At 35.9% G+C, this 16143-nt stretch overlaps 2 protein-coding genes across 8 annotated transcripts in view; both read left to right on the forward strand.

The window, feature by feature from the left end:
* The window catches only part of ankrd45 (ankyrin repeat domain 45), a 115009-nt gene that overhangs the window by 91434 nt on the left and 7432 nt on the right, over positions 1–16143 (forward strand). The window lies entirely within an intron of this gene.
* LOC147846415 (uncharacterized) lies at positions 8540–16038 on the forward strand. Of its 6 annotated transcripts, none has more exons than XM_087241096.1 (12): positions 8540–8596; positions 8728–9872; positions 10292–10384; positions 10459–10623; positions 11036–11187; positions 11283–11419; positions 11492–11585; positions 11747–12070; positions 12373–12541; positions 12677–12798; positions 12924–12969; positions 13220–16038. In XM_087241096.1, the coding sequence occupies exons 3-12, from the start codon at positions 10300–10302 to the stop codon at positions 13234–13236; spliced, it is 1311 nt and encodes a 436-aa protein (XP_087097222.1). In that variant the 5' UTR covers positions 8540–8596; positions 8728–9872; positions 10292–10299; the 3' UTR covers positions 13237–16038. The 6 variants fall into 6 exon arrangements, with proteins under 6 accessions (XP_087097222.1, XP_087097221.1, XP_087097219.1 ...); XM_087241095.1 differs by having other exon boundaries at positions 8728–8773; XM_087241093.1 differs by lacking the exon at positions 12924–12969.

The following is a 16143-nucleotide window of genomic DNA, read 5'->3' on the forward strand; positions in this document are numbered from 1 at the left end:
CTTTAAGACTTCTTGATTCAAATGATATTTCAGTAAAATAAAGTTTTAGTTTTTGTAACTTTCATCATTCAAAAACCATTTATTATTCTCCACTTTTAATAAAATACTAATTTTCATTGTGGAGACAATTGCATACTGTTGGTGATTAAGAAAATGCAAATAATTTCCCATCATTTAACTAAGAACAAATGCAACTAAACTCAACACATCACTAAAACCAGAGTCATGGTGAAGATACCCCAAAGGTACAAACCCAGAGAATTTCCAACACTACTGAAAGGTATCACATGGCATTTCTAAGGTATATGATTATGACAAATCAAAATCTCATGTGACATATTACAATGAAAGGCTGTTTTTAGGTATTGTGGTTTGTTAGTGTCATGACGGTAAACTAAAGTTCAAATGTTGCTTTCAGTAAGACTTTTTTTTAAAAGAAATTAGCATGAATATTACTAGGCCTTTCACAACAATCAACATTTGGACTTATCGCACAACACATGAACATGACCTCAGTCATTTTTTGTGATGCAATATATTTCGCCCATACATAATAAACATATCTAACAACATTTTAGCTGATTGTGCAACATCTCAAATAGAGGTGTCAGTTTCAGTATCGTTAAAAAAACACTATAGTATTTACTATAAATTACTATAGTATATTTTCATGTGGGTGCCTGACAACTGAAAATAGATTTGTAAGCAGATATTGATATCCCGTTTTTGTTAACATTTATTATTATTCTGATTTCAATGCCTAATTAATATTATGTGTTTTTGGAGGAGTGCACTTGCATTTTGATGTTGGTATTATATTGTCATTCTGGCATTTTATATAATAAGTGGCATGAAATGGTTTTAAAATGACAATATTATTATTTAATTGAATTTTATTTGGTGCAATATATTATAAAACAAAAAATATATATCGCGACAGGCCTAAATATTACTCTGGAATACTTTAAATTGATAAAAAATGAGAGTAAACACATTTATATAAAGGAAAACAAACTAGTTACGCAATCCAACATAACAGACTGCTGCAATTAAACATAACAGCATAGTGGATCATATAGATTTGATCATATAGATTTGAAATTTACAAAATGTATCAGAACTATTTGAATGCTGTGGTACATTTAAAAGCAACGTATAAGAGATTAAGAGGAGATGACATTGTGGCTGTCATAAGTTGTCAAATGTGGCTTAAGTGACCTTAATGGCTGAAGCCGAGCTGTGATATAAATAAAACACTGTGGACTATTTTTAGAAAAAGGGGGCGGAGCTGTTTGATTTGGCCTGTCCTGTCTTCCGGTTTCAGTGGAAATTATGTCAAAACTCAACAAGTATTTCAGTCCCTTTTTTAGAATGTGCTCGACACACTAGTTTATATGTCTACATGCTTGGATGTTTTAAAAAGTTTAAGTGTCTAGCTCATTCATCATTGAGCGTTAAATTAGCAACATCATGAAAGCAAAACAGAGATTGGGAATCTACGTCATGGAGAGCTGCGTTTTTTTACCAATTTTTGAGAGGGGTCTGGATGCAGACCTGCATGGTGCAGAAGCAGTCTGAGCTGCATGCAATGCTTTTTAATGAGCTCACCTATCCCCCACCCTTATCCCTACCTGTCACAGTGACATCACTTGCTCCATTGTCATTGCATCTCTGAAAAATGCAGTCCTAGCTTGCATCATAAAGACTGCCTCCAGATACTATTGACATTTTTAGACACGCTCTGGAATACACAATGTAAACCAATGCAAGTGACCACAGAAGAAGCTAACCGTTTTATAATAATACTTCTGAAAAACATCTCCAAAACAATGGCCTTACATGTAGATATCTTTATATTCACTTGGCTATCTGAGAAGCTAAAAAAATATATAATAATATGTGGTCTCCAGCTGAGGGAGTGGATCAAATGAATTAAAAAGTTTATTGTAAGTTACAGGATTTCAATGAGCTGCCATAACAAAACATCTGCATATATGATTTTCTTGTTTATTTGTGGCATGAGTGCGTACAGTTTATCACAAGTCAGTGTGTATATGATGCAATAAGCCTATGGAGATCAATGGGATCCAGATTCTCATGTCCAAAATTTCTTGAATGCATTGCGCTGTAACAATACCTTCCCACTTTCTATGTGGAGCGGCCCGATGTGAAGTAGACTTGCTTTTTACAGTCAAAAACAAGGCAGCAGGGGTGTGTCCATATAAACTTCCCTTATTTGCTTGACTTCAAAAAGTAGAGTGGAACACAGCCTGGATGTGGGTAGTATGAAGGAAACTTCTCTCTGTTGTACGAATAATATGAATTTAAATGTATTGACCTTTTTTTGCAATGTGGAAGTAAGCTTTATTGTTTTAGGGCTTCCGATACAGTTTCCTATGAGGAAAATGACCAGAAATAACTAATGGCAGTTAACAGTCAAACTGCAAACAAGTGTGTTTGTGATCATAGAAATTAAAATAATACAATAAGAATATATAAGCTTGCAACATCAAGCAGCATAACAAGCCTTTTTATGGCTAAAAATCAGTGAAAACAATTGAGGCAGGAAGTCTCAAGATAATTAGATTCCAATGGCTGAGCCTGCTTTCACATTAAAGATCAATACTCTGCTCACATATAGTAATTGCACAGTAGTTACACAGTAGGGATTACTGTGATTTCACAGTTCTTTTGCACTAATTTGTTATTTTTGACAGCAAAATTATAATTCCCAGCTGACACACAATATAAATAAATGTCATAAGACGTTAATATCGGTTAGAATTAGGCAGCGTCTGAGAGCAATGTTATTTTGACATCCAGTAACAACATGAAGTGACTTTGATATTTAGTTGATTTTAGGTTGTGTTGGAAAGTGGCCAAAATCCAATATCGAGCCAACATCTTAAATCAACGTCATATTGATGTCAAATGCTGACATTTAGTCATCGGGTATGGCAACCACATTCCAGCGTCTGATATTATGTTGTTTTTAGATTGCTTTAAAAAGTAACAAAAAAGCAATGTCTGTCCAACGTTAGACATTAGCCCCTTTCACACATACAGACCTTTCTGGAAAATTACCAGCAATTTTCCGGGAAAGGTCTATATGTGTGAACAGGCCCATTTTGAAAATACCGGTAAATTCATCCCGGCAGAGTAGTTGTAACATTACCGGTAATTTGCTGGAATGCTGCACTGTGTGAACGCAGAAGGAAAATTGCCAGAAAGGGTGCAATCACTTCAATAACGGGCTGACGTGAGACGTCTACTCTAACCAATCAAAACATACAGACGCACTCACATCTGCGCTGTTTATGAAAATAAAAGCCTTGAATTTGAATATTTTTCCAGACACATTTAGCTGCTAGATGTTAGTCAGATAAAGTTTCTATGTTCCTTCTGAATGCCAACTGTGTAAAATATTATCGATAAAATGCTTATGATAAACCGCCGTTTGTTTACCGTCAAGCTCTGCTTCAGTTGCTTGACGCATGTGAGGGTGAAGGAGTGCTATGATGAGCACCAGCACACACACATATTATGTACATCTAGACATGCGAAAGTGTTTAAAATACTTATCCATCCACAGAATTTGTAATGTTGTCAAATCGGGAAAAATTTACCTGTGGTTCCCGCTTCTGCCTTTGCATGTCTCAGACAAAGCAGCTGCATGAATGCTCAAACTTTAAATAAATATGAAACCTTTAACAAAAGCCTGACCCCTTCTATGTTTACAAATACAAAGGCTGCCATTTAAAGGTCAATTTTGGTGAATGATGTCACAATTTACCAGTATTTTGGAATGGATGTGTGAATGTTTTTTTTCCTGGAAAAAATCCGTAACGTCCTTGTCTGTGTGAACAGTGCATTTTTTAATTTACCGGTAAAGTCGTACAACGTCAATCTGTCATCATGTTGACGTTCTGTGCCTGCTGGGTTATGGCAGAAATAACAAATTCATTACTATTTACTTCGATTAGAGCTTTCAGACATATTAGAGTCATTTGTTTTCAGTTTGAATATCTTCATTCAAATCATTTTGAAAAGGTGTAAGAGTAATGATTGTTTTACAAAGTCTCACAAATACCAGCAATAGTGGAAAAAAATGGATAGAAGAACCCGTTCACACCAATGCTTTGGTAGATTTGATTAAAGCTAATGGACTCGCACTCAAGTTGTTCTAAACTTATTAATATATTTCTTAAGTTGAACACAAAAGAAGATATTCTGAAACATGCGGGAATAAAAGCAGCCATTGAAATAGTTTTGCAGTTTGTTTAAACAACTTATGTATAATGCACTTAAACAACACAATTCTTAAGATTGTTTTGGTATGTTAATTGTTTTATGTTCAATCCACTTAAATTTGGATGAGTTAACTAATCGATTTGTGTTGGAAAAACCTTAAATTGTGTGGAACCCTGCATTTTTTTAACAGTATGAAATAAAATGATTGACAATGTACTTGGTCAACTAATTTGTCCATTAAGTGTCCATTTATCCTGTCCATTAATCCCATTCAAATAAAACAAAATCTCATTACTTTTGGGGGTGGAATTTAATCTGTGAATTTTTTTCTAGCATAGTTTACATTAATTTTTTCTTATCAGATAAAACGTTTATCCTATTCAGTTGTTCGCACATGTTTTATTATGCGCATTTTTACAATGTATGCACATCTTGGCATTTCTAAAATGCTCATGAAAGTAGGTGGATGGAAACATAGCCGATGGCTGTTTCTTTCCAACATTCTTCAGAACATCCTTTGTGTTCAACAAAAGAAAGAAACTTGAACAGGTTTGGAACAAGTGGAGGATGAATTTTCATTTTTGGGTGAACTATCTCTTTAATAGTCACTCTTAAACCACACACATACTGTCCTACAATGAACTCAGTCATGCTTATCCCATTCCAAACATCAAAAAGTAATAAGAAAAAAGCATCGTTATTATGTGGGTGAGTGTAACTGTCAAATTGTCAAACTGGTTAAACTGCGACCTGAAAACAGCTAAAATGCTCTGAAGAATGAGAACACTCAACATACAAAGTGGTTAATCCTGTATTCCCTAAACAGGTGTGGCTGAAGTTACAAAAACTGAGGAAATCCAAAGCCATGAGTCAGCACAAGCAAACGCAAAGCCTGAAAAACAGAGAGAAATAGATGTTTCACTTTAGATCTCTTGCAATGGAAGACGTCAGCTAACCGTCAGGTTGAAATCTAGTGCAGTGAAGTCAACATAAAGCGGTGGACAGATTTTAACTCATTTCCTGAGTCTTCTAATGGTTATTTTTAGTATGCCGTGATTTAGCAGTAAGCACAGTTTTTCAGGAGAATTCAGGCCAAGCCGAGCCCGATTACTAATTTCAAGGCTGAAACGTCAAACAGAAAAGGAAGAACGAGAAATGTGGCGTCAGAAAGAGATTATTTCAGATTAATAGGCCAGAAGGTCAGCTCTTCATTTAGGATGAAGCAAAATAAACGTTTTTTTTTTTCTGCTTCTTCTTTTAGCTTCGATCAAAGCTCCTTGCTCGGTCACTGTTAACAACCTAAATTACATTCTTGGACAGACTGGCAGAAATAGAGCTCAGTGCTTTTAATAAGATGATGTAATGGACTTACACAGCAATACAAGAGTCCATGTTGATTCGAAATCCACTGTGATTAGCCTTGGGACCAGGCTGGTCAATGCAAATGAGTAATTAAAAACATTCATCAGTTACAAAAGCAGAGTAAAGGAGGGTTGATGTATGCAGCCGCAGTCGTGGCCTACATAAATGTAAAGGCTACTGTATTTTAGCCACAAGTTTAGTCTGCTACATTACAGCACCTATCAGTAAAATCTCTGAGGCTTCTGAGGCTTCAGCCTTAGGCACATTAGCACTCCTCGGACGAGCACAGATGTTGTTTTGCCGTTTCGGAGAAGTGAAGCATGACTGCACTGGCTTTAACGGCTCCAAGGACAGATGCTGACGGTTCACTCTTTAAATGGTGAAAACAGACAGCCGTGTATTAGTTTCAGGATAACAGAGAATGACGTGGTGATTAAAGTGGTCTACTTAACTAATATTCAGTGGGTCTGAAAGCCTAACATGAAAGTAATGTCAGCCACTGACAAACACGTAATCATCTAGATGTGGTGAATGCAGTGGAAATTTGTTAGCCTATAATAATTTTTTTTTAATCTAAAATGTCATAATAAAATAAAATAAATGACGCTGTATATATCTTTTATGACAGACAAGTCAGTTTGGCATGGTTAAATGAAAAAAATTAAGGTATCACTTTATTTTGAGGGTCCCTTTAACACAAATAAAACACATTGAACTGAACTGAGCTAATCTAAACTGAACTGAACTTAAACTCTGAAAACTGAACTACACTGTTTCAATTCACTATAATCTTCTATGTGAAGCTGTTTTGACACAACCTACATTGTAAAAGCGCTATAGAAATAAAGATGAATTGAATTGAATTACTTTACCAATGATTTGACTTACAGTATTCAGTATTTTAACACAAAAACAACTGACTTTAGAACACTCCCACATCAATGAAATAAAGTTCCCTTCTCTTGTTCACATTTATAGCATGTGTCAGGAATATTTGGGTTAAAATTATGCAACTTAACTGGAGTTATATATTGTCTACTCAGCCATTTATATTTAAGCAATCTAAAATGAGTGCTTGTCTGAGTTTGGGCTTTTAGGCCCCGTTTACACTAGTGCGTTTTAGTTTGAAAACGCATAAGTTTTGCTACGGTTACGCCATCCGTCCACACTACGCCGGAGTTCTCGAGCGCCGAAAACGGAGCGTTTCGAAAACGCTGGAGAGGCCGTTTTTATTCTGAAACGCTGCTGCTCCGTCTCAGTGTGGATGATGGAAAACGGAGACATCTGAAAACGGAGGCGGGGCTGCTGACATTCGCCTCTCTGATTGGGGCTTTTCCTGAATATTAAGTAGCCTAACACACACAGTTCAGTCCTGCATCTTCTCCGTGTAAGTTAAAACTTCGCAAGTTTGATCAAGGCTGCAGTCTCTTCTTTTCAATTTGATATGGAAAAGAGACTATACCGAGGACACGGGTAAATCTTCAAAGGGAACAGTGTACTTTATAACTTCATTCACATCACCCTGGCTACGTTGCTTCACTTTCTCAACAATAAAATGTAAACATGATATAAGGAACTGCCTATTTTCATTTTAATATTAACAACTTAACAGACAGCAGAAATGTTGAGGCGTCGTGCTGCATATATGTGCATCATCTTCACTGTGTGCATATTTATAACAAAACGGAGCCGATAACAACTGACTCCTTTCAATTTCAGTGAAAATACGGAACCCTCTCTTTTGCTGAATATCAGTTTTAATCGATAATGGCCATTATAAAAGTATAACATACAATAAGTTTATACATTATAGGAAATAAAGGCAAGCGATCAGTCAATATACAGAATGTACGTGCTTATTAATCATTAACTTATCTTTGCGCTCAGCCAAAACACGTTACCTGAGAACAAGTAATAGATTCCAGGGACCAAAATCAGGGAATATGTCGTTAGATACAGACAACAAGATGAATGAAATATCACGTTTAATAAATATAGTGAGATTAGATCCAGCGGGAGATGCTTGATGAGAAGTCCGACTAGCACAGCTCTCATCTGGGTAGATGAGCTGCAGCGCTTGCCTGAGAGTCTGTGTGTGGTGTGTGAAACGCGAGTGTGGACGCGGATCGTTTTCATTCTAAAACGCCGTTTTAAAACTAAAACGCACTAGTGTAAACAGGGCCTTAGACACGCTTTTCTTGCCACTCTTCCTCAGTTATTTGAGCCTGCAGGTCAGACTGCCAAGCTTAAAGTATGTCATTAAATGACTCTTGATTTGTCTACCAACTGTTTATATCAAACAGATACCTGGCCTCTCCCTTTTAAACAGTTAAGTGTATATTATATTATTAATATTTTCCAATATGTTCTGTGGGGTTGCGGTTGCTAGGTGGTTGCTAAAGTGTTGCCAGGCCATTTCTAAAGTGTTGCTAGGGTGTTCTGATTGGTTGCTAAGGGACTGCTGGACTGTTGCTAAGGTGATGCTAAGCAGTTGTTAGGGTGTTGTTAGGCAGTTGATGGGGTGTTCTGGATGGTTGCGAGGCCTTGGCAGGTGGTTGCAAAGGTTTTTGTAGGGGGTTGCTAAGGTGTTCTAGGTTGTTGCTAGGTGGTTGCTAGAGTGTTCTGAGCTGTTAGGCAGTTTCTATGGCATTGCTAAGGTGTTGCTATAGGCGGTTGCTAAGGTTTTCTGAGTATTTGCTTGGCAGTTGCTAAAATTAATTAGCATGGTTCTTCACAGCAAAATTTCCAGTGTTGTTTTGAGTTGTTTTTAAGGTGTTAAATTTTTTGAGTTAAAAAGTGTTACTTGTTGAGTTGATTTACATGGCATAAACACCTGCAGTGTAACTCTGTGGTCAGAGTATGTGTTATTACAGCGAGTTGATATAATTGACACTAGATAAGTGCTATTTTCATTTCCGGTCGCTTCACTTTACTTCCTTTTTGATTAATGGCGGACAGCACATGGAGAGCAGTTTTCAAACAGGTATACAATTTATTTAATCACAAATATTCAATACAATTCTACACTTGCTTCATGTTTAACTAGCTATTGTACATTTTCTAACCGGGTTTTCAAGTTCTAATTTTAACCACTTGTCAATTTTTACACGACAGACAATCACGGGAGCCACGAGACAAGTTGGTTAGCAGGAAAATAAAGGTAAAGACAAACATTTAACAGTTTGAACCAGTGTTTGCATTTGATTCGGGGTTTTGCGTTGTTAGAAATTTGCGGTTATACTTAATTTAACCTGATAATTTAACTGTCATCGTGTTTCCCTTTGTTGTGGCTAGCCTACGTGCGCTAGAAATGAACGCAGAATGGCCAGATGAGCATTTAACGTTAGCACCGTTAATCTTACATTCTCCAAACCTATGTAGTTTAGAATTTAACTTTATAAAAAAAATAGCTGTAAAGCGGCGTCTGTGAAGGCTTAGTTGAACTTCATAGCTTCGGTGTAACAAGTTAATGAACTAAATTATTCATGTTCAGTGATTTGTGGCGCGAGCCGCATGGAGTCGCGGGCAGCATGCACTCGCTTTCTTTTGTTCTTTTACATGAAACAGCGAATATACGTTTCAAGTGAACAGATCTGATTTTCATATTACATTTAAAACATGTAAAAATAGACTCGCTGTAAAAACAGAGGTTATTGTTAGCAAGAGGGGTAGCCGGATCACAAATGAATCTTTTAAACCGGCTCATATTAGTGAACCGATCGAATCAGTTCAATTAATCGAACGGAATCATTTAAAACGGCTCGCTTATTCGGTAACATTGAACACTTATCCACAAATCGCTCTCTTTATAACCTGTCTGAGACTCTGTCTGATTCAAAGTAAAATTGTATTTCGATTTGTACGCAAAAATACAGTCGCTGTAAAAGAGTTAGTCTCGATTGTTAGCAAGAGGGGATAGCCGATGATGCATAAATGAGTCTTTTCAACCGGTCGATTCAGTTCACTTAACCGAACTGAATCATTTGAACGGCTCGCTTTTTCAAGTAAACACAAATCCACAAATTGCTTACTTTATAACCTGTCTGACACGCCGTCTGGTTGAAGGTAAAACAGTATTTCGATTTATTCAGTCACTGTAACAATACACTGACAGAACTGTTGTGTAAAGGACTGATAATGATGAGCACGAGTCGAATAGTGATATCTTCGCCATAAGAGGAAGCTAAGCTCCAGTGAGAACGATCGAAGCAGCTAAACTCAGAAGAGACGAACGAGAGACACCGGTTTTCGATTTTAAGGTAGTCGCATAGTATAAATATGCAAAAGTGATGCTGTTCAATATAATATTACATTGTATGAAGACTTGACATTTGTAAGTAGAACTGTAAGAACTCCTTAAAGTTAGACTTAACATTGTTATTCTCGTGTTTTTAATCAATGTGCTTTTGTAGACGTAACTTATAATTCTTCTATACTACTACTTTGCTAACTATAATGTCTAACTATACATTGTATTCAAAACCCTCAATACAAAAAATAAAACAAAAATCAATCAAAAAATTGAATGTGATTAAAAAACTTATGTGTTCTCTATGTACTAATTATAATAACACCAGCTTCTATATCACATTGAAATAAAAGTGATTTAATTTTACTAATGTCTAGTTTGTGAGATGGGTTCTCTTGATTAATTAAGTGATATATGTATTTTATACAGCTTCCATCATGTTGGTGAAAGTTCAATATCAAGGAGTGAAAAAATATGTAAAATTGCTTACTGATTTTACATTCCAATATTTTATCAGTGAAGGTAAGTTTAAAATTGTGCAGTTCAGAAATGTGCTTATTAAAGTTTTGAGTCTATAATTTATTTATTTATTTCAGTGAAAAGCAAATTTGGATTACCAACAACTGCAGATCTTCAAGTTTTTGATGACACGGACACTAATGTAGAAGAGGACATCTTCCACGAGTTAATGGAAAGCAGTCCACATGTATGCTTAACTGTAAGATGCTTGGAAGAAAATATGTCTGCTGGCCTGCCTGAGGGTAAATATTCAATTAAATTATGGACATTCTTTAAAGCCCTCTATTTTGCAATATTATAGTTTAGAACAGGGAAAATTAAGTAGAAAGACTTAAAAGAGAACTGTAAAACCCATAGAAGAGCCTACTGTACAGTGAATTGTGTACAGAAATTAAGGGTTTTTATATATTTCTTGAATATTGTCACGCATTTGTCTGGTTTAATATTTGAACCTAACAGTGAGTTCACATTATGCCGAGTGATGAAAAGTTGGTCAAAATAGTCTGTCTAAAAAGGAAGAAAACATTTAGAATGATTGTACAGTAAAGGCTATTTGTAAAGCGCTGTTTAATAACATAGAAATAAAAGGTATATTGATTTAAGGAAATATAAAAGAAATATACTGTAAAGGGTAATTTATAAATTTTTTTTCAGTGATTTCACCCACAAGATCATCAACAGCCAGCACATGTACTGATACAGTTTCACTCTCTTCTACGGATCATGATGATCCAGAGCAACCAATGCAGAATCAAATGACAATGGCCAGCAGGTGTTTGATGGTAGATGCTGAAAGGGCAAAACGGGTATATGCATATGTTGTTTGTTATAGTTAATTTGGTGATATAAAAATTCACTTTTATTATTTCACAAATATTACATTTTGTGGTTACTTTATCAGATTGTCCAAGATGCTTTGGAAAAGCAATCTGGTGGTGATGAAGTGCTTGATGAATACAAGGCCACAAAAACTTTAAAGCACAGCACTAGACGGCAACTGGTTAATATTGTTGTCAGTCACATGACAGAGATTCATGGGTAAGATTTCATTAAAACATTGTTTTAGCAGGTTAAGTACCGTCCTTAATCAAGTATTTTACTGATTTTTAGGAGAATTCCCACCCGCAAGCAACGGGAGACTTATGCCTTGGGTATTATTTCTCTCTTTCCCAGCCTGAGAGACCCGTTTTCAGCAAAAGGCTATGTAAGAATTTGTCTTAGTATACTTAACACAAACATGTTCGTCTGTTTTAATTATTTAAAGGTTTGTGGCTTTTTTATTTAGTGTTTTATGTCATACAGTTAAATGTTGTATTATATATTAAGATTATACACATCTTAAATGTTTTTTCTTGTCTCTTACAGGAACATTTCTACGATCCGGAAAAGGGAACAGGTTTCATTGCCTGGCGCCTTAAAACTTTATCAAGGAAGAACCCAAAACGTGTTCGCTTGGAGGTATCTGAAGTTGGAGGACCAAATCTCAAACGAAGGATAGACACTGGGCTACAACTTGAAGGGGATGCATGCAGGGAAGCAATTTCTTTTCTTGTCCACACAGCTGATGAAAGTGAAGTCTTGCTAAAAATGAAGGAAACCTTTAAGCATAGACAAGAACTGGTGCATGATCCTAAAAAATCAGCTGACATCCTCAACATCTTTCCAAGATTTTTGGATGTGAAAGGATTGGTAAATATGAATTATTTTTTGGTTTTAAATGTGTTTGTGTGTTAATGAGTGTTTATATATATATTTTTATCAAGTGTAAATAATTAATTCTGCACATTATTGCTATTTGGCCTTAGTCACAGATTTGATACATGCTAACACTTACCCCTTAAACATCATTGTAGTAGTTTTCAGAACTACGTCAAAAACATTTACATTTGTGCATGATCATGACTTTAAGTTTATCAAGCAACAAAAAAATCTATGATGTTAGAATCTAAAGTGTGAAGAGTCAGCTTCTAATCTAATATCTTCTTCTATAGATAAATCAAGACTTTGGTTTGCTGTTCAATGCTGAAACATCCAACAAGTTGCTTGAGAGATGGGAGACCTCATTTAGGCACAAGATCATCAATGAGGCCAAATCTCTAACTTCAACTGCAGAAATTCGTGGTCTTATCAATTCAGCAGAGGGACAAGGATCTGAAAATGGTACAATTTGAGGATTTTGTAGTTTAAATTTGCTTTAGTTTTTTTTTTTTTTTGTATTTGGGGGCCTTAAGAACATATGTGTGCATGTTGTATTGTAATATTAATGTCTTATTTGTTTTACTATCATTAATTCAGACTGGGATAGTGATATGTCAGCTGTCCTACTCCTGTTGCATCTCCTACCTCCTTCTTCAGGGAGAAAGAGGACTAAGATTAGTCCAACAGAGGCCGTTGAAAGACTTGTGCATTTCCATAAGGTAAAATTCACAAGACTTTAAGTCTTTTAATTGTTATTTTTAGTTTTGTTAACCATAATGTCACACTTACATTTTTTTAAACTTATAAAAATGTGTGCATTCACTTAAATGCTGTTAACTTGCAGCACTTGGATTTTTACACAATTCTTCGTTTAGATTGTGATGAAGAAAGTAAGTTATATCTTGGATTGACTTGGTGTATTCAAATCTTTTTTTAATTCTTTGTGGTAAAAAATAACTAATTTCGTTTCACACTACTACACAATGAGGGATATGGAGACTTTTTTTATTTTTGCACTTTGGGTGAAGTTTTTTTTTGTGGTTTGGTTTTATATTTAGTGTGTTTTTTTATTAACAAAAGTTGAATGAAAATATCCTAACTGGTTTCCTGCATTTATTGTTGTTTTTTGTTTTAATGCAGTCTTGCACCAGTATTGAAGGCCATCTCAGCAAGAGGGAAGGCCACCAGCCATATCTACTTGGAACAGGAAGGATCAAGGGGAGGATCGACAATTTCTATGTGGTTATGGACAAACATCTCATTCCTTGTGCAGGAACCAGCTCCTTGAGTGCCGTTGATGAACTCTTTAAAATCCACTACGTGTTCAACTTGACGTATGAGGAAGCACTTGTCAACATCTTCACCTTTTTGCAGACTACAGTCTACAACATTGATGTTGGACTTACCAGCGAGTCACCCAGGGTAAAAGAACTGCGTGCAAAGATTTTAAACTAAATGTTAAAGTGTTTTTGTTGCCAAAGCTTGCATGCAAGCAGCACCTCTTTAATTTCTCATTTAAGACTCTCACACAGTTTTTATCCTTCACTGAAGTTTAAGTTGTTATGTGCACAGGAAGGCTGTTGTCGACAGTTCTGTACATACTCTGGTTTTCGAAAGCATTTGAACAGCACTCATGTTACTGATGTTAGTGCAGCATGTAATTCACCTTCCAGTGAAATGTTAGCACAAAATGTTTGTCCCGATCAATCAAGTTCTTTGTTTGTTGGAGAGAGTGATCCCCAAGTTGATCTCATTGAGACTGTTGAGAATAATTTCACTGTTTCAAGGAGAGAGACGGCAGATATATGTGCATCTATTGTGGCCAAACTACAGTGCAGCGGAGTAGCCAATAGCTTGGTAGCATCGGTTGTTTCAGAGCTTGAGGAACTCACCACAGAACTACATAACCAAACTCGTCAAGATGTAATGTCTGTAATTCCTCTTAATAACCCTGACAGATCAGCAGTCGAAAATAGTATGGATAACTTTGAAAACCCCTTTACCCTGTTTAACACGGAAACTAAAAGAGCTAGTTATTTCACTGACAAATGGGGTGTTGTAGATCCTGTAGAAATTATGCTTGGCATGAGATATGACAATAGGAGAAACAAAACAACAGGATGTTATGATCAGGTCCCAGTAAAAGACACATATGTTTATGTCCCAATTTTGGAAACGCTGAAATTCATGTGTCAAAATGCAGATGTATGTAAACTGCTAAAGGAATTTACAGGAAGACAGACATCACATTTTGAAGACTTTTGTGATGGAAGTTACTTCCATAATCATCCATTGTTCTCTAAATATCCAAATGCCTTACAGATCCAGGTGTACTTTGACGAATTTGAAACCGCAAACCCTCTAGGCTCTAAACGTGGTGTACACAAAGTTGGTGCTCTTTATTTTGTAGTGAGAAATTTGCCCCCAAAAGTGAATTCAAGACTCATGAATATACATTTGATAGCGCTGTTTCATGCACAAGACCTGAAAAGGTATGGGTTTGATCCAATCCTGGAACCACTGATTCGAGACATAAAGATACTAGAGACAGATGGTATTGAATTGCCAATGTCCACAAGAAGAGTTTATGGCACAATATGTCAAGTCACTGGAGACAACTTGGGGATGCACTCAATCCTTGGTTTTACAGAATCTTTTAGTGGCCACTACTTTTGTCGTTTATGTTTGACTAAAAAAGATGATGTGCAGTTTGTTTACAGTGAGGATGATCATAGGGTTGTTTTGCGTGATCGTGCTGTTTATGAACAGCACTGCAGAGAGTTGGAATCTGACCCTCAACTCAAGTCAACACATGGCCTCAAAAGAACCTCAACATTGAATAGTTTACGGTATTTTCATGTGTGCCACAACTATTCTGTTGATGTGATGCATGATCTCCTTGAAGGAGTTGCACAATTTGAAATGAAACTGCTGTTTGAGAATCTGTCTGAAAAATTTGTAACCCAAAGTGAATTGCTGTCTAGGATATATTCATTTGACTATGGATATTTGGAGAGAAAAAATCGTCCTACAAAAGTGAACTTGGAGCACAGCGGAAATAGCATCGGACTTAATTCTATCCAGGCTCTTTGTCTCATCAAAAACATTCCATTACTATTTGGTGATGTTGTCCCTATTGGAGACAAGAATTGGCTTTTACTTTTGCTCTTACTTCAGATTTTAAATCTAGTGTTTTCCCCTAGCATTTCAGAAGGCATGACTGTTCTTTTAAAATATTTGATATCTGAACACCATGAATTATTCAAAGAGTTGTACCCACACAAAAACTTGCTGCCCAAACATCATTTTATGACGCATTACCCTGCCTGCATTCGAAAAATTGGTCCGTTAGTGCACATGTGGAGTATGAGGTTTGAGGCAAAACACAAAGTTTTTAAAAATATGTTAAAAAATTTCAAAAATGTTACAAAATCTCTCGCAAAAAATCATCAGATGTCAATTGGCTATCTTTGGGAAACAACTCCTTTAAACCAAGTTGAGTGTGGCCCAATGAAAAAATTCTGTTGGGATGAAATTGATGAAGGTGAGAAGTTGGCTAGAATGATGCAAAACCCCATAGAAACAAGCATGTGTTCCATGAACTGGGTTAAGATTGATGGGACTGAATATAGGCTGGACCTCCTTATATGCAATGAAATTGAGAATGAAATTCCTGTATTTAGTCAGATTCGGAAAATACTTTTAGTTAACAACACCGTATATTTCATTGCTGACAAGCTTTTGACAGAACATTTCTCAGAGCATCATCATGCATTTAAAGTACAGAGATACTGTGAGTTGGGTGAACTTATAAAAGCAAGTGAATTGAAGTTCTACAGGCCATTTGATCTGCAGAGTTCATATGGGTCAGATAATAGTGAATATGTTGTACCTTTGTTTATGTTGGTTTAACTTACATTTAAGATGCATTGTTAAAAATAAAAAAAACTCAACTTGTACATTGTTTTGACTTTTTTTAAATGATCAATGCACTCTCCTGTTATGCAGAAAACAATTTATATGGCTAAAATACATTTAAATAAAAACCTAAGTCTATATGAACA

Source organism: Danio rerio, chromosome 2 (assembly GCF_052040795.2).
Source record: "Danio rerio strain M-AB ecotype USA chromosome 2, GRCz13ab, whole genome shotgun sequence".
NCBI lineage: Eukaryota > Metazoa > Chordata > Actinopteri > Cypriniformes > Danionidae > Danio > Danio rerio.